This window comes from Mercurialis annua, linkage group LG2, assembly GCF_937616625.2.
Source record: "Mercurialis annua linkage group LG2, ddMerAnnu1.2, whole genome shotgun sequence".
NCBI lineage: Eukaryota > Viridiplantae > Streptophyta > Magnoliopsida > Malpighiales > Euphorbiaceae > Mercurialis > Mercurialis annua.
This window is the reverse complement of record NC_065571.1, coordinates 41980653-42006279: the sequence shown is the minus strand read 5'-3', so window position 1 is coordinate 42006279 and position 25627 is coordinate 41980653. Positions and strand designations below refer to the sequence as shown.

The window sequence follows — 25627 nt, the reverse complement described above, 5'->3', positions numbered from 1 at the left end:
GGGATTCGGTCTTCTTCCTGTCGGATGGTATGATATTCCAGTCGAGGCGGATCCTATGGATTCGGCCGCCTGTTTCGTCTGGTTTAGCCCTTTGTGCGGGAGTCCGGTATCGTCTGAGAATGGATCTCCTGCGACTCGACTCCATTGTACTTAAGATAAGATTCGGTATCCAACAACAACAATGAATGTACTTATTATTTAAGTGATAATGAGTAAGTGTCGATAGGGCGGCATTTATTAGTTGTCAATTGTTTTGTTTAAAATAAAAAAACAGGTGAAGAAAAAAACAGGTAAAAAATATTTTGATAATTAGTGTTGATTCATGCATGCACATTGCCGAATGCATTACAAGAAAAGATATTTTAAGTGATTTTATTTTTCAGTAAATTTAAATTCACATTCTTCAAAAATTTCATGCCTTTTTTATTCTTGTTTTCTATTTCTTGCCGAATTCTTTCAGATTTAGGATTTATGGCTTTACTACTATTAAGTCAATATTATATTTTTTTTAAAATTTAGTAAAAAAAGGTTATTCATATAAAATTTAGTTATAATTTTTATTTTTTTATTTCAAATTCTCTCTTAGAAAAAAAAGATAACTAGAAGTTTAAGAAAAATATTAACTATTTTATCAGTGCTAGAAGGGAAAAGAATTATATATTTCCCTAACGTTTGAACTCTAAATCATCTATCCTCTCATGGTTTGAAAAGGTGTATATATGCCCCTAACATTTTCAAATGGGCTCATTTAGGCCCTCACACTTAACACAGTTAGAGGCATTTATGATCCTTTTTTGAAAAACATTAGCGGCCTAAATAAACCCATTTAAAAACGTTACAGACATATATGCATCTTTCTGAATCATGAGGGCATAGATGATCCTGAACCCAAATCTTTTCCCATTCTAGAATAGTATGGTAACTAAAATAATCAAATATATTATATCAAAAAAATAACTAAACATATTTTATTAGAAATATATAAAAAAAATCTATAGAAGAAGATGCTTTTTTCTCTCGAAATGATTATACATATTTGTATATTTTCATGATGTTAGTTATTGACGTATGACATGTGAATCGTTGGAATCTCGACATGACACGTGTTATATGTGATTGTAATTGGAATCAAGATACAAAAATAGAGACTAAGATTTTGTATCAAAATTAAGGATCACATGATAATTTAACCTGTAACATATAATTTGTTGAAGTTTCTGATAATTAATGAAATAAAGATAAGAATGCTGAAATAAAGTTTGGATACGAATAAAGAAACAAGGTGAAATTTTAGAACATATATAACGAGCATTAGAATGATGATTAATTTCGGAATAAGATTTTATATATTTGAGGTATTAAAAGAAATTAGAGTATATAAGAAAATACAATATTGTGAATTGATATATTGATTATTTTTGAATAAAATAATAATTTATAAAATAAGAGAAAATACAGCAAAGTATATATTAAACTATCTATATCTATACTATATATAAACGAACGAATTGGGGGGGGGGGGGGGGGGGGGGGGGGGGGGAGGGGGGAGAAAGGTGGGAGGACATACACTTTTCTGTTAATATCCTTGATACTGTTTTAATTATTATTATTATTTTATAAATAAGCTATAAAATTAAAAATCTTAATACAACTCATAAGATGTTTCATCTTCAAATAAAGACTCTAATTAAACTCTAAATAATTTACATTAATTTTTTTAAATTAGTTAAATTTTATTTTTTATTAATTAAATAAAGGGTTAATTTCTAAAAAAATCATGTACTTTACACGAAATTTCATTTTAATCATGAACTTTAAAAGTTGTCATTTAAAGACACAACTTTCATTTTGTTTCAAATCTATCGCCAAAGTAAAATCCGATGTATTTTATCGAACCAAAAATTCCTAATCCTATATACTATAACTAAAAGATAATAAGATTTAATGTCGATTTATAATTTGGGTCTTTCATTAATGATTTATTGAAGAATTTAGTCAACAAAAATACACTGAAATGATAGATTTGAAACAAAATGAAAGTTCGTGCCTTTAAATGACAACTTTTAAAGGTCATGATTAAATTGAAACTTCGTGTAAAGTTCGTGATTTTTTTAGGAATTAACCCTTAAATAAATACCCTAAATTCTACTTCTAAGCAATTTAAATAGTAAACACTTTTATTAAAATTCAAATACTAAAAACTCGCCGAAAGCAAGAGAAATTTGAATTGTAAAGACTCTTGTTAATACCCTAAAACTACAAACTCACGTAAGAGCTATTAATGAATATCAGACACATGATAGAGAAGAGTTGGAAAGTTAACATAACTCAAATCTACTATAGGGAAGCAAATTTCTTAGCTGATAGATTAGCTGCAATGGCAAGCAAACTTCTTTTTGGTGTTCACATGATCTTCAACAATCCTCCTACAGAGATATATTGTTAGCTGCTACATGACAATATTGAAGTCTACTATGATAAATTAATTTGTAAATAGGTGGTGTTGTATAGCCTACATCTTGCTGGAAAAAAAAATAGGCGAATAGCTTATAATCCTATTTCTAATGCATTTTATTCAAAACCCATAACTAAAAGTCATATGATTACCCGTATAAACTTAATTATAATTGTAAATTACATTATATCACATCATCCTATTTTAAGATAATGTCCTTAATGTTATTTTAATTATTATTAATTGTATTTAAATATTAACTAACTTAAACTACTTTTTCTATTCATAAAAAAAATACTTTTAATACAATTACAATATTCACCTATTTTATAGAATACCATAGTAATCATTATTTTCCTATTATAAAAAGAGTCAATTACTAAGAAAATTACCATGGATTATTGTCACGACCCAATTTATTGAGCCGAGACCGGCGCTAGAGAATGGGAGTGGTAGCTCCGAAACCCGTAGTAAGCCTAAAACCACTAATATGTTTGTAATATCCCGTAATATTTTATATTTTTTTTCATTTAAATTCCGACATTTTTTCCCGGTCGTTTTGAAATAATCCCGATATTAGTGGCTTGGTTCGAGTTGTTTGGTTTGGGTGTGATTTATTGGTTTAACCAATTATATTTTTTTTTAATTAAAAATAAAAAAAAAATAGAAATTATTCATTCCCGTTCGGGAATTGGAATTCCCGAACGGGAATCCTTTTTCTGGCCTGTTCCCGTTCGGGAACAGGCCCATTCTCGAACGGGAACAGGCCAAATATGGCCATTCCCGTTCGTGAATGGTAGCAGCCCATAGGACCCTTCCATCCGGCCCTGTTCGCACTCGTTTTCGACCCATCTCCTCTCGATATTTATAGTCGACTTCTAAACAGAAAATCTTCACCACTCATCACTGAAACCCTAGCCGTTTTCCGCTTGTCATTTCGCTGAGTATCGAAGCTGATATCACCTGCCAAAGATCGCTGTCCGGTAAGTTTTCTGATTTCTTGAATTTCCAGATTTTGTTCTTGAACGACATTACGTAATTTGGTTCGTTCTCTCTCGTTTCTAGATCGAAATCAGAACCGTTTGATTCCAGACGATCTAGACTCACGTATCTACGTTTCCCTACCTCATTTTCGCTGAACGGTACGCCGTCGATCTCGTTTCAATCGCCGTACGGTTTCCGTTTTCTGTTTTGGCTTAACTGTTCTTGAATAATCATGTTGCTGCCGATCAATCCTTCTTCTTGATTTTACATGATTAAGTTTTTAAGGTTTTGGTAGTTAATCCTTGCTTGAACTTGGCACCATTTTGAACCACGGATTCATCAAATTTTGATGTCGTTGTGATAAACCGTAGTTCCCGTAATATGATCTTGGTTCTTGTTTTTTTTTAGCAAATGGATTAATACGGTTTGTGGGTTATGTGTGTATGATAGAAATCTTGATATGTGTTTAATGTTTAGCTTAATAGTAAGGGAATTGAATGAGATTCTAGCCTTGGTTTTGGTTCATTCAAAAATGAAATAGGCGGCAGTAATGTAAATCATATGATTATGTTCTAATTTTGGAGAAGATGGTATAAAGACCACTTTAATCACCATTGGTTTTTGTTTGAAACTAGTAAGTCACTCAAGTTTCTTTTGTTTGATAACAACTTGAATTTAGATTTGATTTATAATTATTAAGTCGAAAACAATAGCTATTTATAAATTTAGCTAATATAATTACTCGAGTAATTTTATTTAAATAAGAATATCAAATTGGCATAAAATTGGCTAAATTACAATTTAGCCCCTAAACTTATTTTATAACTTAATTAAGTGGATTTTCGGCTAATAACTTTATTGTTGGTTTTAATTATAAAACAAAAGTAATTAATTTGATTTTGGAAATCAAATTGGCTAAAGTGCAATTTAGCCCCTAATTGGCAAAAGTACCATTTAGTCCCTGCTTGGTTAAAATACAATTTGGTCCCTGAATTTTTATTTGATTTATTTAACTAAGTTTTTGGGATTGTAACTTGGGTTACTTTGAATTGAAGTTATTGAGTTCCGCTTTTAAAATGATTTATTATTTTATGGAATTTTTTATTAAATATAAACTCGGGTTTATATTTGATAAACGCTTTGAATCGGGTTAGACTTGGGTCACCCGACAAATGAGGTTGGCTTGGTAGTTATTGGTAACTCGGCTAATCCACTATTTGAAAATTATTTATTATTTAAAGTTATTAAATAATATTTATAAATTGGATTTTAAGCGGGAACTCAATAGACGTATATTAATTGGGCTTGTTACCTTTTTGGATATATTTGTGTGCTTTGGATTGTTATTCCGACATGTTATATGTGCTAGTCCTATGTGGTGTCTAGTACTCTCTAGAGTTAGGGTCTGATTTTAATAATTATTTTATTTGTCTAGACTCGTCTACTGTTCGTGCTTCTGAGGCGAACCAGAGTTAGTTGCTTGCCGGTATTTCACGTGGATTAGCAAGCAGTGAGTTTATATTTACTATTTACCGCTTTATTAAGTAAATTGTTATTTTAATATTAAATATATATATACTGTACGTATATTTCGAACTGTTTTTATATTATGGCTCTTAGTTGGAACGTGCTACCTAATGGGCATCATTAGGACTGCGTGCGCACCGGTATTGATCTGGTAAAGGTATTTATGGAAATGTGGTAACTCGGTGTGAGCATAGCTCTCGGGACCAGGTAGAGTAACTCGGTGTAGCTCAGCTCTCGGGACTCTGGTATAAGTGTGGTCAGTGGTAACTCGGTGTAGCTCAGCTCTCGGGACCAGACCTATTGGATTATGATTATTATTTAGAATTGTGGATTAGGGTTCCAACTATTATCCGTAATATCGTTATTAAATGTTTTAAACGTTTTAAAGGTTTTCCACTTAATAAATGTAGATAGTGGTATGAACTCATCTCAGTATATCTGACCCCGTTGTTTTCCCAATTTTCCCAGGGTTATGATCTGAGAGAGTCGGGTGATCTCCGCATTTACTTTTCCTCGGAGGTTCCATTATTTTGATATACTGTCAAACTATTTTATTCTTAGACCGCAGTAGTTGACTAGACGTCTTTACTATTATTACAGTTGTTTGTCGGATTGGTTCGACTGGTTATATTGCTTGGCATGTTATATTATTATATTGGTTTATGATAAATCTATTTTAGACTTAGAATTGAATATGTATGTTATATTAATTGTTGATTATTATAACTGCTAGTTTAGGCTGAAGTCTCGGTTGCCCCCGAGCATTGGTTTTCTGCAGGTTTATGTGTTTATGCTTTATTTGGGAGGCTAGCTACGGGTTTCGGTACTACATTACCCATACCCTAGCGCCGGTCGCGATTCATGAAAATGGGACGTGACAAACTTGGTATCAGAGCTTTGGTTTCAAACCAAGGCCATTGCTTGCTATGTGTTTACTCTGTTAAGTGTGGTTGTGTCTTAGGAACTACTGCGGATATAGGATTCTGTCATGTCTTTAAAATCGTCATCTTTTGATTTTAAAACATTCTGCCTACACCAATAGGATTGCGTCGAGTCAGTCATTACTTGTTGATTTGATGCTTTTAATTGTTAATGCTATTTCACTTGGGTGAACATTTTATTGCTGTTGATTTCTTGGGAAATCCTATATGTTGCTTGTTTTGTTCATACTTGGGTATGAAATATCTGTTATTTAAGTTGTTGTTGTTCAATCTTAGGATATGGACAACGTTATTCGTACTCGTGCTCGTGCTGCGGCAGAGCAAGAAGCTGTGGCTGACGATGCGATTTCTATGGAAGTCGATCAGAACGCACCACCAGTTCAGGCTAATGCTGGACGTGGTCGAGGTGGAGGTGCTGTCAGAGGTAGAGGTGCTGGTAGAGGCAGAGGAGCTGGTGCTGGTAGAGGTGGAGCTAGAGGACGCGGTGCAGCAGGTGTTCAGGCACCGAATGTGCAGCAGGCACCAAATATGCAAGCGTTCGACTTCACTACTTTCTTGGCTGGCGTTGTCGAAATGCAGAACAATCAGGCTCTACTGCAGAATCAGTGTAATATACTGGGTCAGTTAGCGCAGCAACAGCAACCTCAGGTTGGTGCTGTAGCTGGTATTGGTGGAATTGCTGGTGTCGGTCATATTCCAACAGACAGAGAGTTGGTAATGACCTATTTGAAGTTGAATCCGACTTCTTTTGATGGTACTGGGGATGCTCTTGACTTTTTGGAGGAATTTGAGTACAACAGTCAGAGGATTCAAGCGTCTGATCGTCAATCAGTGATGCTTGTGGAAATGTCGCTGAAGGGTCCAGCTAAGGATTGGTATCGCGATAACATCAGGCCAGTTATGGATACTTTGCCTTGGGCTGATTTTGTGACCAGGTTCAGAGGTTACTATCTACCCTTCTCTGTTACTGAGAGTTTCAGAGAAAAGCTGCTCACTTTGAAGAAGGGGGATAGATCAGTGACAGACCACACTACTGAGTTTGTACGTTTGGGGCGGTTTGCTACAGATCTACAGGGTGATCAAGAGCGAGTGAACGACCGTTATGTTAGGGGTTTAGGCTCGGAGTTTCTTCCTTTGCTGATAGGGACAAACATGGAGTTTGCCCGGTTAGTGGATAGTGCGCGGCGGATGGAGAATTCGATGGTTCAGTTTGGGACGATCTCTGACCCTTTCCAGAATTAGAAGGGAAAGAGTGACGTTCCTAGTGGGGGGCAGCAGGCCCCAGTGCAACATGGTAGTGGGAACTACTACGGTGGCTCTTCTCAGGCCAACAGGGGGAGTAGACGGACTCACAACAAAGGGAGGCATAGTGCCAGGAGTGCTCCGTACAGTTCCAGTAGCAGTGGGAGCAACCGTGGTTCAGGACGCGGGTACAGTGGTGGATCGAACATTCCGTTCTGCCAGAATTGCAGACGCAGGCACTATGGTCAGTGTCAGTTAGCTCCTGGAGGTTGTTTTACTTGTGGCCAGCCGGGTCATTTTTCTAGGGAGTGTCCGACATCTGGGCAGCAGATGTCTAACTCCAGTGTGGCGCAGTCATCTTATCAGCAGCAGAGACCTGCGTTTACACAGTCTGTAGGGTACTCTCAACCTGCAGCATCTTTTGGTGGCCAGCGGGGCCGTGGTTCTGGTGGCAGAGGTTTTGGTGGCCGTGGTAACGGCGGTAGAGGTTCCAACGGTTATGGTACTGGACAGAGTTCGCAGCAGCAGCCGCAGGGTCAGGCCAGAGTGTTCGCACTTACTCCTCAGGATGCGCGTGCATCAAATGCTGTGGTGCAAGGTACCATTCCGATTTCTTTTACTGATGCTTTGGTATTATTTGATGCGGGTGCGACCCATTCGTTTGTTTCTACTTGTTTTGCTGGGAAATTAGGTAGAGCACCATCTGTTTTGAGTGAACCTCTAGCTGTGTCTACACCTATGTCTGAAGGTGTAGTAGTGGACGTCGTCTATCCTTCTTGTCCCGTGGTTATTCAGGGTAGAGAATTATGTGCTGATTTGATTGTACTTGACGTTCTTTCTTTTGATGTTATCTTGGGGATGGACTGGTTGTCACGCCATTATGCTTCTATTGACTGTCGAGAGAAGTCAGTCGAGTTCAGGATTCCAGGTGGTCTACCTTTTTCCTTTCAGGGAGAAAAGGCGGAGACACCCAAGAATCTGATTTCCGCCATCAAGGCGAAGCGGATGTTAGGCAAGGGTTGCCAGAGTTTTCTTGCTGTGGTTCGTGATTTGGAGGCTGATGGTAGTGATATGCATAGTGTGCCGATAGTGAATGAGTTCACTGATGTGTTTCCAGAGGAATTGCCTGGATTACCACCTGATCGTGATATTGAGTTTTGCATTGATGTGGTTTCTGGTACAGCTCCGATTTCGATACCGCCGTATCGGATGGCTCCTGCAGAGCTGAAAGAGTTGAAGGACCAGTTACAAGAGTTGTTGGATAGCGGGTTCATCAGACCGAGTACTTCTCCGTGGGGTGCTCCAGTTCTGTTTGTGAAGAAGAAAGACGGTTCCTTTCGACTCTGTATCGACTACAGACAGTTGAACAAGGTTACTGTCAAGAACAGATATCCTCTTCCTCGCATCGATGATCTGTTTGACCAGTTGCAGGGTGCGAAGTGTTTTTCCAAGATTGATTTGAGGTCTGGGTATCATCAGCTTCGGATCCGTGATGCAGATGTGCCTAAGACTGCTTTTCGGACTCGTTATGGACATTTTGAGTTTCTGGTTATGTCCTTTGGTCTGACGAACGCACCAACAGCATTTATGGATATGATGAACAGAGTGTTCAAGCCGTTTTTGGATCAATTTGTTATCGTCTTCATTGATGACATTTTGATCTATTCTCGGAGTGAGGAGGAACATGCTTATCATTTGAGGACTATACTACAGACGTTGCGTGAGCATCAGTTGTACGCTAAGTTCTCAAAATGTGAGTTCTGGTTGGATCAGGTTACCTTTCTAGGACACGTGGTGTCGAAAGATGGGATCAAGGTTGATCCGAAGAAGATTGAGGCGGTCATGGATTGGCAAAGGCCAAGGTCAGTTACCGAGATCAGAAGTTTTTTGGGTTTAGCTGGTTACTATCGTCGGTTCGTGCAAGATTTCTCCAGAATATCTGCACCTTTGACTAAACTGACACAGAAGGGTGTCAAGTTTGAGTGGACTGACAAGTGCGAGGCGAGCTTTGAGAAGCTCAAGGAGATTTTGACTACAGCTCCGGTGTTGGCATTGCCTTCTGGCATTGATGGTTTCACAGTGTATTGTGATGCGTCTCGGATTGGTTTGGGTTGCGTTCTGATGCAACATGGACAGGTGATTGCCTATGCTTCCAGGCAGTTGAAGAAGCATGAGGTGAATTACCCTACTCATGATTTAGAGTTGGCAGCTGTGGTTTTTGCGCTGAAAATTTGGAGGCATTATTTGTATGGTGCTACTTGTGAGATTTTCACTGATCACAAGAGTCTGAAATATATCTTTGATCAGAGAGAGTTGAACTTGAGACAGAGGAGGTGGTTAGAGTTGCTGAAAGACTACGACTGTACTATTCAGTACCATCCTGGTAAGGCTAATGTGGTAGCCGATGCGTTGAGTCGCAAGTCTTCGGGCAGCTTGGCTCATATTTCTGAGATTGGGCGTAGACCCATGGTTAGAGAGTGGCACAGTTTGATAGCTTCAGGCTATGGATTTCAGATTTCTCAGACTGGTTGTTTGTTAGCACAGTTGCAAGTGCAACCCGTTTTGATTGATCGGATCAAAGCTTTACAAGCTGAGGATTCACAGTTGAAACGGATTATTGAGGAAGTTCAGCAGGATGGAAATCCTGAATTTACATTTGTGGATGGTGTTCTGAGACATGGTTCGAGATTGTGTGTTCCGGATTCAGATGGTTTGAGGGACCAGATTCTGGAAGAAGCGCACAAGTCTGCTTATAGTGTTCATCCAGGTTCTACTAAGATGTACCATGATCTTAAGGGTACCTACTGGTGGAGCGGGATGAAGAAGGATGTCGCTGAGTATGTTTCTAAGTGTCTGACGTGCCAGCAGGTGAAGCTGGAGCATCAGAGACCTTTTGGCTATCTGCAGCCACTACCTATTCCAGAGTGGAAGTGGGAGCGGATTGCTATGGATTTTGTGGTTGGGTTACCACGTACTCGACAGGGATACGATTCCATCTGGGTAATAGTTGACCGTATGACTAAGTCAGCTCATTTCCTTCCGATTAAGGTTTCGTATACTGCTTCGAGGTTGGCTCAGTTGTACATCGACAGGATTGTCAGTTTGCATGGTGTACCGGTTTCTATTGTTTCAGACAGAGGTTCTGTGTTTACTTCGAGGTTTTGGAAAGCGTTACAGGAATCCTTGGGTTCTCGGTTGGATTTCAGTACAGCTTTTCATCCTCAGACTGACGGTCAGTCTGAGAGGACTATTCAGACGTTGGAGGATATGCTCAGGATGTGTGTTCTCGATTTTCAGGGTAGCTGGGATACTCATCTGCCGTTGATTGAGTTTTCTTATAACAACAGTTACCACGCGAGTATCGAGATGGCGCCGTATGAGGCTTTGTACGGGCGCAAGTGTAGATCTCCTATTTGTTGGGAGGAGGTCGGAGAGCGTAAACTCTCGGGAGCGGAGATTATTCAGATTACCTCTGAGAAGGTACCGTTGATTAAGCGGAGGTTAGAGACTGCTTTTAGTCGGCATAAGAGTTATGCTGATCCGAAGAGGAAAGACATTGAGTTCCAGGTTGGTGATTTCGTATTTCTTCGGGTTTCGCCTATGAAAGGCGTGGTTCGTTTTGGCGTCAAGGGAAAGTTAGCACCGAGGTATATTGGTCCTTATGAGATTTCGGAGCGGATTGGAGCTGTGGCTTATCGTCTGGTTCTACCGCCAGACATGTCGTTAGTACATCCTGTGTTTCACGTGTCTATGTTGAGAAAGTGCATTTCTGATCCTTCGCACGTGATTGTGCCTCAGAGTGTTGAGATTGACCAGGAGCTGTCCTATGAGGAACAGCCAGTTGAGATTGTTGATACGCAGGTGCGTAAATTGCGGAACAAGGAGATTCCGATGGTCAAAGTTCTCTGGCGCAATCATTCTGTAGAGGAGTGTACTTTGGAGACCGAATTGGATATGCGGAATCGCTATCCTTTTCTTTTTCCGTGAGGTACGATATCTTGATTTTCTGTGACTTTTGTAGTTTTACTTGTGTTACGTGTTGTTCTGATGTGATTTGCTTGTCGTGTTAAATTCGAGGACGAATTTTTAATTAGTTGGGGAGAATGTAATATCCCGTAATATTTTATATTTTTTTTCATTTAAATTCCGACATTTTTTCCCGGTCGTTTTGAAATAATCCCGATATTAGTGGCTTGGTTCGAGTTGTTTGGTTTGGGTGTGATTTATTGGTTTAACCAATTATATTTTTTTTTAATTAAAAATAAAAAAAAAATAGAAATTATTCATTCCCGTTCGGGAATTGGAATTCCCGAACGGGAATCCTTTTTCTGGCCTGTTCCCGTTCGGGAACAGGCCCATTCTCGAACGGGAACAGGCCAAATATGGCCATTCCCGTTCGTGAATGGTAGCAGCCCATAGGACCCTTCCATCCGGCCCTGTTCGCACTCGTTTTCGACCCATCTCCTCTCGATATTTATAGTCGACTTCTAAACAGAAAATCTTCACCACTCATCACTGAAACCCTAGCCGTTTTCCGCTTGTCATTTCGCTGAGTATCGAAGCTGATATCACCTGCCAAAGATCGCTGTCCGGTAAGTTTTCTGATTTCTTGAATTTCCAGATTTTGTTCTTGAACGACATTACGTAATTTGGTTCGTTCTCTCTCGTTTCTAGATCGAAATCAGAACCGTTTGATTCCAGACGATCTAGACTCACGTATCTACGTTTCCCTACCTCATTTTCGCTGAACGGTACGCCGTCGATCTCGTTTCAATCGCCGTACGGTTTCCGTTTTCTGTTTTGGCTTAACTGTTCTTGAATAATCATGTTGCTGCCGATCAATCCTTCTTCTTGATTTTACATGATTAAGTTTTTAAGGTTTTGGTAGTTAATCCTTGCTTGAACTTGGCACCATTTTGAACCACGGATTCATCAAATTTTGATGTCGTTGTGATAAACCGTAGTTCCCGTAATATGATCTTGGTTCTTGTTTTTTTTAGCAAATGGATTAATACGGTTTGTGGGTTATGTGTGTATGATAGAAATCTTGATATGTGTTTAATGTTTAGCTTAATAGTAAGGGAATTGAATGAGATTCTAGCCTTGGTTTTGGTTCATTCAAAAATGAAATAGGCGGCAGTAATGTAAATCATATGATTATGTTCTAATTTTGGAGAAGATGGTATAAAGACCACTTTAATCACCATTGGTTTTTGTTTGAAACTAGTAAGTCACTCAAGTTTCTTTTGTTTGATAACAACTTCAATTTAGATTTGATTTATAATTATTAAGTCGAAAACAATAGCTATTTATAAATTTAGCTAATATAATTACTCGAGTAATTTTATTTAAATAAGAATATCAAATTGGCATAAAATTGGCTAAATTACAATTTAGCCCCTAAACTTATTTTATAACTTAATTAAGTGGATTTTCGGCTAATAACTTTATTGTTGGTTTTAATTATAAAACAAAAGTAATTAATTTGATTTTGGAAATCAAATTGGCTAAAGTGCAATTTAGCCCCTAATTGGCAAAAGTACCATTTAGTCCCTGCTTGGTTAAAATACAATTTGGTCCCTGAATTTTTATTTGATTTATTTAACTAAGTTTTTGGGGTTGTAACTTGGGTTACTTTGAATTGAAGTTATTGAGTTCCGCTTTTAAAATGATTTATTATTTTATGGAATTTTTTATTAAATATAAACTCGGGTTTATATTTGATAAACGCTTTGAATCGGGTTAGACTTGGGTCACCCGACAAATGAGGTTGGCTTGGTAGTTATTGGTAACTCGGCTAACCCACTATTTGAAAATTATTTATTATTTAAAGTTATTAAATAATATTTATAAATTGGATTTTAAGCGGGAACTCAATAGACGTATATTAATTGGGCTTGTTACCTTTTTGGATATATTTGTGTGCTTTGGATTGTTATTCCGACATGTTATATGTGCTAGTCCTATGTGGTGTCTAGTACTCTCTAGAGTTAGGGTCTGATTTTAATAATTATTTTATTTGTCTAGACTCGTCTACTGTTCGTGCTTCTGAGGCGAACCAGAGTTAGTTGCTTGCCGGTATTTCACGTGGATTAACAAGCAGTGAGTTTATATTTACTATTTACCGCTTTATTAAGTAAATTGTTATTTTAATATTAAATATATATATACTGTACGTATATTTCGAACTGTTTTTATATTATGGCTCTTAGTTGGAACGTGCTACCTAATGGGCATCATTAGGACTGCGTGCGCACCGGTATTGATCTGGTAAAGGTATTTATGGAAATGTGGTAACTCGGTGTGAGCATAGCTCTCGGGACCAGGTAGAGTAACTCGGTGTAGCTCAGCTCTCGGGACTCTGGTATAAGTGTGGTCAGTGGTAACTCGGTGTAGCTCAGCTCTCGGGACCAGACCTATTGGATTATGATTATTATTTAGAATTGTGGATTAGGGTTCCAACTATTATCCGTAATATCGTTATTAAATGTTTTAAACGTTTTAAAGGTTTTCCACTTAATAAATGTAGATAGTGGTATGAACTCATCTCAGTATATCTGACCCCGTTGTTTTTCCAATTTTCCCAGGGTTATGATCTGAGAGAGTCGGGTGATCTCCGCATTTACTTTTCCTCGGAGGTTCCATTATTTTGATATACTGTCAAACTATTTTATTCTTAGACCGCAGTAGTTGACTAGACGTCTTTACTATTATTACAGTTGTTTGTCGGATTGGTTCGACTGGTTATATTGCTTGGCATGTTATATTATTATATTGGTTTATGATAAATCTATTTTAGACTTAGAATTGAATATGTATGTTATATTAATTGTTGATTATTATAACTGCTAGTTTAGGCTGAAGTCTCGGTTGCCCCCGAGCATTGGTTTTCTGCAGGTTTATGTGTTTATGCTTTATTTGGGAGGCTAGCTACGGGTTTCGGTACTACATTACCCATACCCTAGCGCCGGTCGCGATTCATGAAAATGGGACGTGACAATGTTTTTCTCAAATAAAAGTATAATATATGATATATATTAAAACATTTTCGGAAGAACTCTTTTAAATAATACACTTATAGATATTAAAGTATCATTTAAAGTTAAAGCGTCTATTTAACACTGACAACTACTGACTACTGCAGCTCTAAGAACTCATACTTGTGCAAGTCCAATGACTTCTGGCACAGTGGAGATGATTTGTCTGATCCGACTCTGTCTACCTGCAAACATCAGAGTGAGGGGTCAGTATTTGGGGAAATACTGAGTGAGTTTGAAAGTTACTTATAGTATTATCAAAATATAGCGTCACACGCTTAATACGTATATAAATTTATGATACAAGCAAACATTATTAATTTCAAAAGTGTGAGTCCAACTCACTAGATACGGGGACTTCCAGACTACACCGTAGCCGAGTGCTCACTCGTATCAAAATTATAAAGTGTGAGTCCAACTCACTGGTGGATCCAACCCACTGGTGGGCCCAGCCCACTAGATACGGGGACTTCCAGACTACACTGTAACCGAGTTCACTCTCGTATCGAATTCATATCATATCATGCATAAATATATATTAATTCTTAATCACAAAGTCAGGTACTCTAGACTGATTCACTAATGATCATGCAGCCTATTGACACCCAATAGGTAGTTGGTCTCTTCGGACCGCACATTAGACACTTATCTCCAAAACAACGAATACAACAACATTCATATAATCAAATCTATCAAACAAAACATCTTATACGAGCAAATCATATAGATACGAGATATTTAATAACAATACTCATAATATAAGAAAATAACTTTTATACTAATAATACGCGAAAATAAATTTGCCACTCACAGTGACTGCTATCCAAAACTGCATAATCGTCACCCGATCACATAGGTTCCGTGCATCGTTTGATCTTACAGCTACTCTAGCTCATCGGTCTGATAGCTCGCCGATACGTCCGTTACTTAGTCGAGTTACCTGTACGTTTAATTCATAAACGTAGGCTTAATATCAAAACCCTAAGTTATAAACTTAGGTTAACTCGATCTTATTCTAAATACGTCTTTTAACTTTGATCGTGTTCTAATACTTAGGCGAGATACTTGTTATATCTCTTATTCATTGATTTCTAATCATAGGTTTCTTATATCTCGAAACCCTAATCGAATACGTCATGTTCGATATCTAAATTTATCGTTTTCGGGGTCCGTATTTCCTTTTTGATGTCCGACACTCTTAAAGTCGGAAAACGGGGTCATAGCAAGGTGAAAATACCTTATGGGTGCTTCAAATAAGTTATGCGCCCGCATAGCCTTACTGCGCGCCCGCGCATTATAGTTGCGCGCCCGCGCAATATGATTGCGGGCCCGCGTAAAGTACTTACGGGCCCGCGTAACGTACTTACGGGCCCGCGTAACGTACTTACGCGCCCGCGTAACGTATTTACGCGCCCGCGTAACGTACTTACGCGCCCGCGTAACGTACTTACGCGCCCGCATAACGTACTTACGCGCCCGCGTAATATTCGCCCTAGGTCATTCCGACGTGCTTCCGGCGTGAAAACGCTCCAAACATGTTAATAACACTTAATCTAAGTTCAAAACGCTATAATTCAATCTCAAAATCATTAAAACGATTAAATCGTTTCGTGGCCTAAAACTTTAACTCGATATATAATTCAATTCATCCATTAAAAAGGCGAAACGTCAAGCTTACCATGATTCGCCATTGAAATACGATCAATTCGAGCTATGGAACGTCGGAAACGGACGAGAAACGGCGAAACCGCAGCGGATCGTAATCATTCGCCATTTCTTTTCCTAACTGAAGCTTTCCTTCTGCTCTTCTTTCTTTCTCTCGAATGATCTGATTCTTCATTTTCTTTTATATATAGGTTGGCTAATTAGCCATTTTGATCCTTCATTTCTTTAACTTAAACCATTTCTCTTTTAAACTTTCTAATTTAACCAAACAGTTAAATTATCCTTTTAACTCAATTACTTACGTATTATTTATACCCATATAAATAATACTAACTAAAAATTATCATTTTCCGTCAATAATCTTTTAATTGCAACGTTTGAGGCTTAATTGGCTAATTTACACTTTAGCCCTAAAAACTTTTTAAAAGTTACAATTTAGTCCCAAACGCATCCGCGTCCAAATTTTAAAAGGTCTCCGATTGACCTGAAACTTTTACCACATATACTATAATACATTTATCGGTCCTTGGCGAAATAATTTTCACTTTGGAATTTATATGGCTAAATTACCATTTTAGTCCTTGTACTTTATTTTGCGACTTTCTTAACATTTTTCTTTTCTAATTCCAATTCCAACTTTAGAACTGAAATATAATGTTAAATTTCTCACAATAACCCTCTCGAATCCGTCCTGCTAGAATTTAACATTTATCTTAATTTCCCAGAAATCTTTCCGATATTGCCACTCTAGCGACTTAACACTGGACACGTGGTCCAATTAAATACTTAAATATTTTGGGGTATTACAATTATGTTTCTTTTTATATTTGATCGCTTTATTTTGTGTTGTTTATGCATATGATTTTAATAAATTGATTTACAAATATTTATGATCAGAATGCTAGATAGACAAATTTTACCTACATGAAAAGTTAAAAGTTTCGGAAAAATTCCCGAAATTAATGTTCATAGGTCATTGTTCTTATATAGGACAAGGATTTATGTGTACCTAGGAACATTAAACCATTCCTCTACTATCAACTTTGTAACGACTCGATTTCTCGTACTGAGACCATAATAGGAAATGGGAGTGATAGCTCTGAAATCCGTAGCAAACCTTAAATTTACCATCCCGTGCCTTTTTCTCATGTTATTTACATAACTATAGTGGAAACACTTGTTTTGTTTAATAAAAATATCAGAGTTTTAAAAGGAAAATACATTCTTGTTTAGATACCATACCATACTAATCCACTGCGGACATCTAGAATTAAAAACTTTAATTTCTTTATATGAAATAGAACTTCCGAGAAAAATTCAGAAGCTTGCTTCAAAACCAGTTCCACTTTTCCTAAAAAATTGGAGGAATAATGGGGTCAATTGAAGCATAGTGAGTTTATATTATTACTTGTAAATATTACATAAAGCTAATATCTTTTGAAAACATTTCATGCATAAACTCATTATAACCATGACTTAACTATACTCCATAACCAATAACCATAATGCTTCGAGGTATTGATAGCTAAGCCAACCTTTGTACCTCTTTATCGATAGCAAAGCCAACTGCCAAACATTATGTTTGGTATTGATAGAAAAACCAACTGATATACTCTCTCATTCTTGTGTACAGATAGCACAACCAACCGATACTTTACTTGTTGCATGAGCATCGATAGCCAGGCCAACCGATGCATTTCGTTCGATTAAGTACTGATAGCATAACCAACAGATACTTTCTATCCGCTTGAGTACCGATAGCACATCCAATCGATACATTATAGCCGTTTGAGTACTGATAGCATAGCCAAATGATGCTTTTCGTGCTTGAGTCGTGGTCCCGAGAGCTAAGCATTACCGCCTGAACTAAATACTATATCTTGATACTTATGAGTCCCAAGAGAAAAGTATCTCCATGTTAACTCACACGTTTGCTTGGTATCGATAGCCGCTCCAACTCATACATCTCACTTGACATGAGCCGCTATAGCACTGCGAACCAGGTATTTATCATAGTAACCAATCTCACTCGTTTCTTAAAACATGTACACACTATCATGAACCTTAACCAAATCTATACAATGATACTCATCATATATGATCGAATAAGCACGAAAATGGATAGTAAAGCACCATAAGGAAATCCCACAACGCCCAAAAGAAGGTAGGCACGCCGAAAACACTATCAAAAGGACACAAACCCATACGCCCGTAGATACGACTAATCCTAACAGATATACATATTATTTACTAGAACAACCACTGACTTGAGCTCCGGAGCTGTCACAAGGTTTGGAGACCTGCCCGTAACCGATTCTCTCTATATTATCCACTTTTCAGGGTCGAAGACATACATTCATCATCTGGATCCATCATTTAGCGCCATTTGTGGGAACTCAACTCCCAAAACAAAAAATTTACTAATCGGGTCTCAAGATGTTTAACGTCAGCAAAGACACCCCATGACAAATGGCCAAAGTAAAAGCCACACTACCAGTCGGGCAAGGAGGATCTACGGAGGATAGTCCACGAACACTCATAGCACCAGGAGCAACAGGGAGATCCGACATCTTCTTCAAAGGATTCGATAGTCCAACCCCAAACCTAGGAGAAGGATCAGACCTAACCTTATAGGAAACCATTGAGTAGATGATGGATGGCGCAATGAGGTGCTTCCGAGAAGACGTTTCTACAGTGGTCAAAGAGGCGACTAAGTCCATTCTATCTTAGATACCAGGCAGTAAGAGCCGAGACACAACCGGAGGACGAGGAAGACGGAGGGAAAATGCCTCACGCAAGTGGAAACCTCGAAGACAGAGAACTAGAGGTACTCATAGTGGAATACGAGGAAAAGGAAGCAACAGACCTGACCAACAAGAGACGATCAGAGTTAGGAATGGAAGGTGTGGGTCTGATGGAAGTGTAGAAACTAATAGCATAAGCTATGCAGAACGCTACCGAAGAAAAATCAAGAGAGCATATACAGGCAAGCAGCATGGCCAGCGGGAAGTTGCCCTTGGCCTTGAACGTGTTGTTAGAGAAATGACTAGAAAAGGCTCAAAATACCCAACTTTGATAACTTCGATGGGACTGGCTGCCCTGAAAGTCATGTCACAAAAATCTACAACAAGATGATCCTCATAGACGTTATAGACACAGTACTCTGCAAGACGTTCCCAGCCATGCTCTGTGATACAGCGCAGCGATGCTACAATGGCCTAAAGGACGAGTCAATCACGACATGGAGACAGCTGAGCCGGGAGTTCGTAATAAGATTCTTCACAAACATCCCGCCAAAAAGAAGTTCAGAGGAACTCTAAAGATGTAGGCAAGGAGAAGGGGAGACATTCATAGCATATATAGAAAGATTCAACAACGAAGCGATGAAGACCGAGGACCTAAAAAACAACACAGTAGTGCAAGTCCTCAAGAAAGGCACATGGATGGGAGTATTGGGAGACAAGTTGAGCTCAAAAAAGCCCAAAACTTACCAATAAGTAATGTCTCTGCCCCAAAAATTAATAAATGTGGATGACGGAAGGAGACAGAAAAACAACGAAGCACCAAAGAAAGAAGAAAGTAAAGGAGGCACCTCATAAATTTAGTCAACCTACTGCCAAAAAGACTACGGCGCGAGTCATCGGAGCATCGGCATGTACACACTGTATGAAGACGCCATTCATTGGAGGAACGACATCAGATATCCCAACGAGTATCAGTCAAGCAGATACAGTTACAGGGCCGAGAAGTTCACTCCACTGAATACGACCAAAGATAATGTACTAATGTGGGTCAAAGAAAAACGAACGCCAATGACCTAGTCCCAGAAGATGATCCACAGAACAGGAATAAGAGACAAAAACCGATACTGCAAATTCCATGAGGACTGCGGGCACGACATGTGGGAGTGTTACGACTTAAAGAAAGAAATAGAGAGGTTGATAGAGTCTGGGTCGCTGAGAAAATTTACGAGCTATAAAGAAGAAAAGGAGCATCGAAAGGAAGGAGCTGATAAGGGAAAAAAGAAAGAGGAAGAAAGGGGAAGAAAGAAGGAGGTTGCTGGAGTCATCAACGTCATCAAAGGAGGAAAAAACATGAAGGCAGGAAAGAAAAGGCCAATGCCCGAAATAATACAGGTAACAGAGCAAGCAAGAGGAGAGTCGAACATAGTAGAGACTATCACCTTCTTTGCGGAAGATGGGGCGCATGTGAAGAGACCGTACAATGATGCCTTGGTATTAGAAACAATCATCAATAACTACCTGGTTATGAAGCTAGTATTCGATGAAGGAAGCACAACGAATTTAATAATTTGGAGGCGTACAAAGGAATAGGAGGCGAACTTGGGAAACTCAAACATTGTTTGATTCCCATAGTAGGACTCGGAGGAACACCCGTTCAACCTAAATATCTAGCGGAGCTAATAACGGAGTTTAGGAGAGGAGGAAAGGATATAAAAGAAATCAAAACGCTATTCTCCATCGTGGACATGCCGCTGGCCTACAACGGAATACTAGGAAGACCGTTCCTATATGATTCGGGAGCATTCACAAGCATCCGCTACCTAGTAACGAAAATACCAACTACGGCAGGGACCATCAACATCAAAGGGGATCAAGAAGTCGCATCAAGGTGCTACACGATAGCCATGAAAGAAGCAGGAGAATGAGTGGCTCATGAGGAGGAAAGAATCAAAGACTGAAGGCCAAAGAGATGATGACAATAGGCTTCATTTTTGTATTAGTATTTCCCATGTCAATTTTAATACAATCAAAGTATTAAGAAATAAATTAGCAAAAACATAACAAAAGGCCAACAACCGGGAGAGAGCACGATCAAACCTACTCAAACAAGCAACAAAAGAGATACATGTCTCTCATAAGGCAACGGCTAAACAAAAGAGATACTATCTCATAAGGCAACAGCCGAACAAAAGAGATACATATCTCATAAGTTAACGACCAAACGAAAGAGATACATATCTCATAAGGCAACGGCCAAACAAAAGAGATGCATATCTCATAAGATAACAGACAAACAAAATAGATATATATCTCATAAGGCAACGACCAAACAAAAGAGATACATATCTCATAAAACAACATCAAAAAAAAAGATGCATATCTCATAAGGCAACGACCAAACAAAAGAGATACATATCTCATAAGGCAACAACCAAAAAAAAGATGCATATCTCATAAGGCAACAACCAAACAAAAGAGATACATATCTCATAAGACAACGACCAAACGAAAGAGACGCATATCTCATAAGGCAACAGCCAAACAAAAGAGATACACATCTCATAAGGAAACAGCCGAATATAAGAGATACATATCTCATAAGGGAACCAAAAAAAAGAAATACATATCTTGTAAAGCAACAAGCAAGTAAAGAAGGCGCATGTCTTGAAAAGCAACGGCGAAATGAAAGAAAGTCACAAGGCAAAAGCCAAGCAAAAAAAAAAGAGAAGAAAAGGAAAGAAGGAAAAGTAAAACAAACAAACAATCATACACAATGATAGGGGAAGAAATATATTATTACAAAATGTGCGTGTGCAGCACAAATGGAGGCTACACTCCCCAAGTAAAATGCAAATACACAAAAAACAACAACACACAAACAGCAACAACAAGGCATTCGCCAAAACTTCTTTAAGCACTGACACTGGAAGAAGGCAACGAACTAGTAACCACAGGGGCAGAACCAGACGAAGATACGAGAGGCGGAACCAAAGCGGGAGCGAGCCTATGAGCAGGGGAGGGAGTAAGAGAAACAGGACAATCCCTGGCCACAACAGAGATAGAAGGAGCACAAGTAGAAGAAGGAGAAACGGCAACCGAGGGACAACCAACAAAATTATGAGCTGACAAAGTAGAAAGACACTAGCTCCTAAAACGAGCTAAATCAACATACATAGAGGAGAGATTAGTTGATGGATAGTCCTTCAGGATGGCCGACCGAATGAACCGACTGTAGTGCTGAAACATAAGAGGAACCACCTCGGTAGCTTTGTCCAGCTGACCCTCCAAGGTCTAACAGAGCAACTCTAAATGCTCACGCTTAGTAACCGCCTCCGCGCTATCTAAATGAACATTATTTAAAGCGGCCTCCAAATCCGCAATATGATTCTCCTACGCCTGAGAAGAGTTTTGTAACCCCTAAACATGTTTTCCTCGCTGATCAAGTTGCTTCTCTAGAGAATAGGAAACTGCTATCTTCTCCCAAAGATCAACCTTCCGACATTCATTCGAAGCCTTAAAGGAATCAATCTCCGCCGCCCGACGACGAGTCAAGTCCTAAATTTTCTTCAGCACCACAGACATCTGGTGAAACTAAGCGCTCAAATCAGACCAAGAGTTCACCCAAGCGGACGAACAAGTCTGATCATCCTCCAACCGTCGCACACCATCCAACAGTTGAACAGCGCCAATATATAGAGACGGAGCGCCACCCGAGCCAAGAACCTGTGCAAAAACCGATAACGGACACTGGCTCCAAAGGTATACAGCCAAAGAGTTGCGAATGTGACTGGAATCCAAATGAGAACCTTTAGGGAGAATGAAACAATCCCGGTATATAACCCCACCTTTGGGAAAAAAAGTAGAACGAGGAACATCCCGACGCGGACGGGTTGCCGGTTCAGAGGAGTCAGGAGGATCGGATGCAGGACGCTTCCTTGCCCCTTCAGAAGAAACCAAAGGAAGAGAAGCCGACCACGCAGCCGCTGGAGATGACACTACCACAACCAACACCGAATCAGTAGCAACCGACGATATAGCCCTAGGCGAAGAAATAGCGGGCGTGACAGCCGGAAGGGAAGCTATAGAAGCAGCAGCTGTAGGGCGGAAGGACCATAAGAGGCAGCGGAAATCCCATCCTCATTATCGGACTGAAGGGAAATAAAAGGAGTAGACATCCAGTCAAGTAGAGGAAGATTAGGCATGACAGTGACCTTATCGTCACTCAACATACCCGCATCCATAGTATCAAAGATATTCTTTGCCAAACTTGCGAAAAGAAATTCAAAGCAGAAGAAGACGATGGAAAAGGAGAAATAAATATCAAAGAGGAAATTTTAAAACAAGTAAAAGGGGAAATAAAATAAGAAGGTTTTATTTTATTTAAAGCCTTTCCTGGAAGGTAAAAAAGGAAAAATAAAATGGCAAAAGGGACAAAAGAAGATGTAAATAGCAATAAAGTAATTGCAACTACTGCTAACGCTAGGAACGAGAAGATGCAAGCAACCCAACCATCAAAAACAATCAAGTAACAGGAGCACGATGTGCGAGAAAAGAGGCAAATTCAAAAAGAGGAGACAAATGTAACGCATTGCCAAGGACGCTATAAATACAAGAAGAGAAAGCCAAAAATAAATACACAAAGAGAAAATAAAAAGGAAGAAGGAAGGGGTTTTATCGATCAATTTGTAGCTTGTTTAGGTTTGGTTAGACAAAACCCAGGAGCATATACAATTTACAAAATGCACGAGACAAACTCCTAGATAAAGGAACGGGGAAAGGAGGATCGTTCTAACCATTTTCGTAGCTTGTTTTGGTTCAGTTCCCACAGGGACGCAGAACGAAAACACGACACAAAAATGGATGGAACGAACCACAAATAGCAGATAAAACCCTTTAAAACCATAAGTCAGTCAGGAGACACGAACGAACGAAACAGCGCTAACAAACAAGGAACGGCAAGGCAATAGAGATACGGCAAATAAAGAAGGAACTACTAGAACTGGAAAATCAAGGCATAAATACCTAGTCAACGAAAAACCTAAGAGGAGGGATTAATGATGGAATAAGCACGAAAAAGGACAGTAAAGAACCACAAGAAAATCCCACATTGCCCAAAAGAAGGTAGGCACGCTGAAAACACTATAAAAAGGACACAAACCCATACCCCCGGAGGTACGACTAATCCGAACAAATATACAAATTATTTATTCGAAGAGCCACTAACTCGAGCTTTAGAGCGGTCATGGGGTTTGGAGACTCGCTTGTAACCGATTCTCTATCCATTATCCACTTTTCAGGGTCGAAGACGTGCGTTCAACATCTGGACCCATCAAGAATTAATTGGAGTTTAAATTAGGGTTAGTTAGAGTAAACCCGTGTTAGTTAGAGTAAACCCGGGTTAGTTAGAGTAAATTTAGGTCCATTAGCTAATTCACATTCTTTTTGTGTCAAAAGGGTGTATTTGACCGATTTTTGCAATTATTTAGTTTTTTGGCCCCGTTTGACGACCATGGGCCTCTTTGATCTTTCGTGCCAAGTTTAGAGTTTTTTATATGCTTTGTTCATTCCATAACTGTCACGACCCAATCTCATGGGCCGAGACCGGCGTTAGGGAATGGGAGTGGTAATTCCGAAACCCGTAGCAAGCTTAAAAAACGTAATTAAATTTTTCGTAAATAGCATACGTCATGCATGACAGACATAAACACGTGTCATGCAAAAAATATGCCAGGCTATACATCTTCCTCTGGCAATCACAAACGATAGTAGCGCAATAAACATATACATACATATGTTTAAAACATCAGAGTGATATTTACAGAAACTGTTTGATACAAATTAAAATATAAACATCTATCTACTGCAGTTCTAGAAGTAAAGTACTGTTTCTTTACATACTTTCAAAATATCAGACTTCTGGATCAAGGATAGAAGTCCATTGCTTCAAAAACTCTTTTCACCTGAGAGGGAAAACTGTGAGGAGTCAGTATACGGAAATATACTGAGTGAGTTCATATATTTACTAATAAGTATTCATATAAAACTTAAAGTAATGCAATAATATTTCAATCACGTGTATCTGAGTAAAAGATCTGATTGAAACCCTCATCCTTGAACATGCCAAGCATAATCGAATTAATCAAATCATTTAATCCATTGACCCGGTCTCGGGATAATTCCACTGAGTTCAACCGCTGCCAGTCTCTTAATCCCAAGTTGTGGGTCCCGAGATAGTTCAACCAAGTTCAACCCACTAGATACGGGTCCCGAGATAGTTCAACCGAGTTCAACCTCGTATCTATCTTTCATATATCCAACTTTCATATTCGTATTCATAATCAAGTTCACAGCTGTGATAAATCGAAACTGGTGATCACGCAGTCCTATTACCGCCCAATAGGAAGGCACGTTCCATCAGATCAATACTGGTTTTAAACTATACATGTATGTATTTCATGTAAAAGCATTGCATTGAAACTCTTTGATTCAAATATAAAGCTATATAAATCATTTTCTTGTGTAAATACTTTAAAAGTAAATGTATATAAACTCACAGAAAAAGCTATCCCAAAATTACTACAGTGCTAAAAAACCGTCAAGCTTCCTGAGCTTCTGTCCAACTGCTGCTTGCTTCGCCGGATCTAAAATGATTTAAAATCAATAATTCAAATTAGAATCATACTCTAGGATTGACTCTAGACTCAAGACGCGATACACTAAACATATCGACTATCGTGCTTCTCACATGTTCAATCCCGATAAACGGTTTCTAGCTCGTTTCGGTTCAAATTACTATTCTCAATCGATTCTCGTTTAACCTCGTTAGGTCAAACAACTCACGTTAATCGATTATTGATCAATTTCGATCACGGCATGTAATAACGGAATGAAATTTGAAACTAAATGGTCGGGCGACATGCTGTGCGAGCGCACGCCTCACTGTGCGTTCGCACAGTTCGGGCTTTCAGCCCCGGCTCGATTTCCGACGTGTTTTCTATCGAATTTCGCATACCCGACACTGAATTAGCGCTC

General features: G+C 38.8%; 1 protein-coding gene across 1 annotated transcript; it reads left to right on the top strand.

Annotated features, from left to right (window-relative positions):
• Positions 1-19681: 19681 nt before the first annotated feature.
• LOC126668518 (uncharacterized) lies at positions 19682-20520 on the top strand. The gene is made up of 2 exons (XM_050361709.1): positions 19682-20086; positions 20170-20520. Exons 1-2 carry the CDS (start codon positions 19682-19684, stop codon positions 20518-20520), a joined length of 756 nt encoding a protein of 251 aa, XP_050217666.1.
• Positions 20521-25627: the final 5107 nt, after the last annotated feature.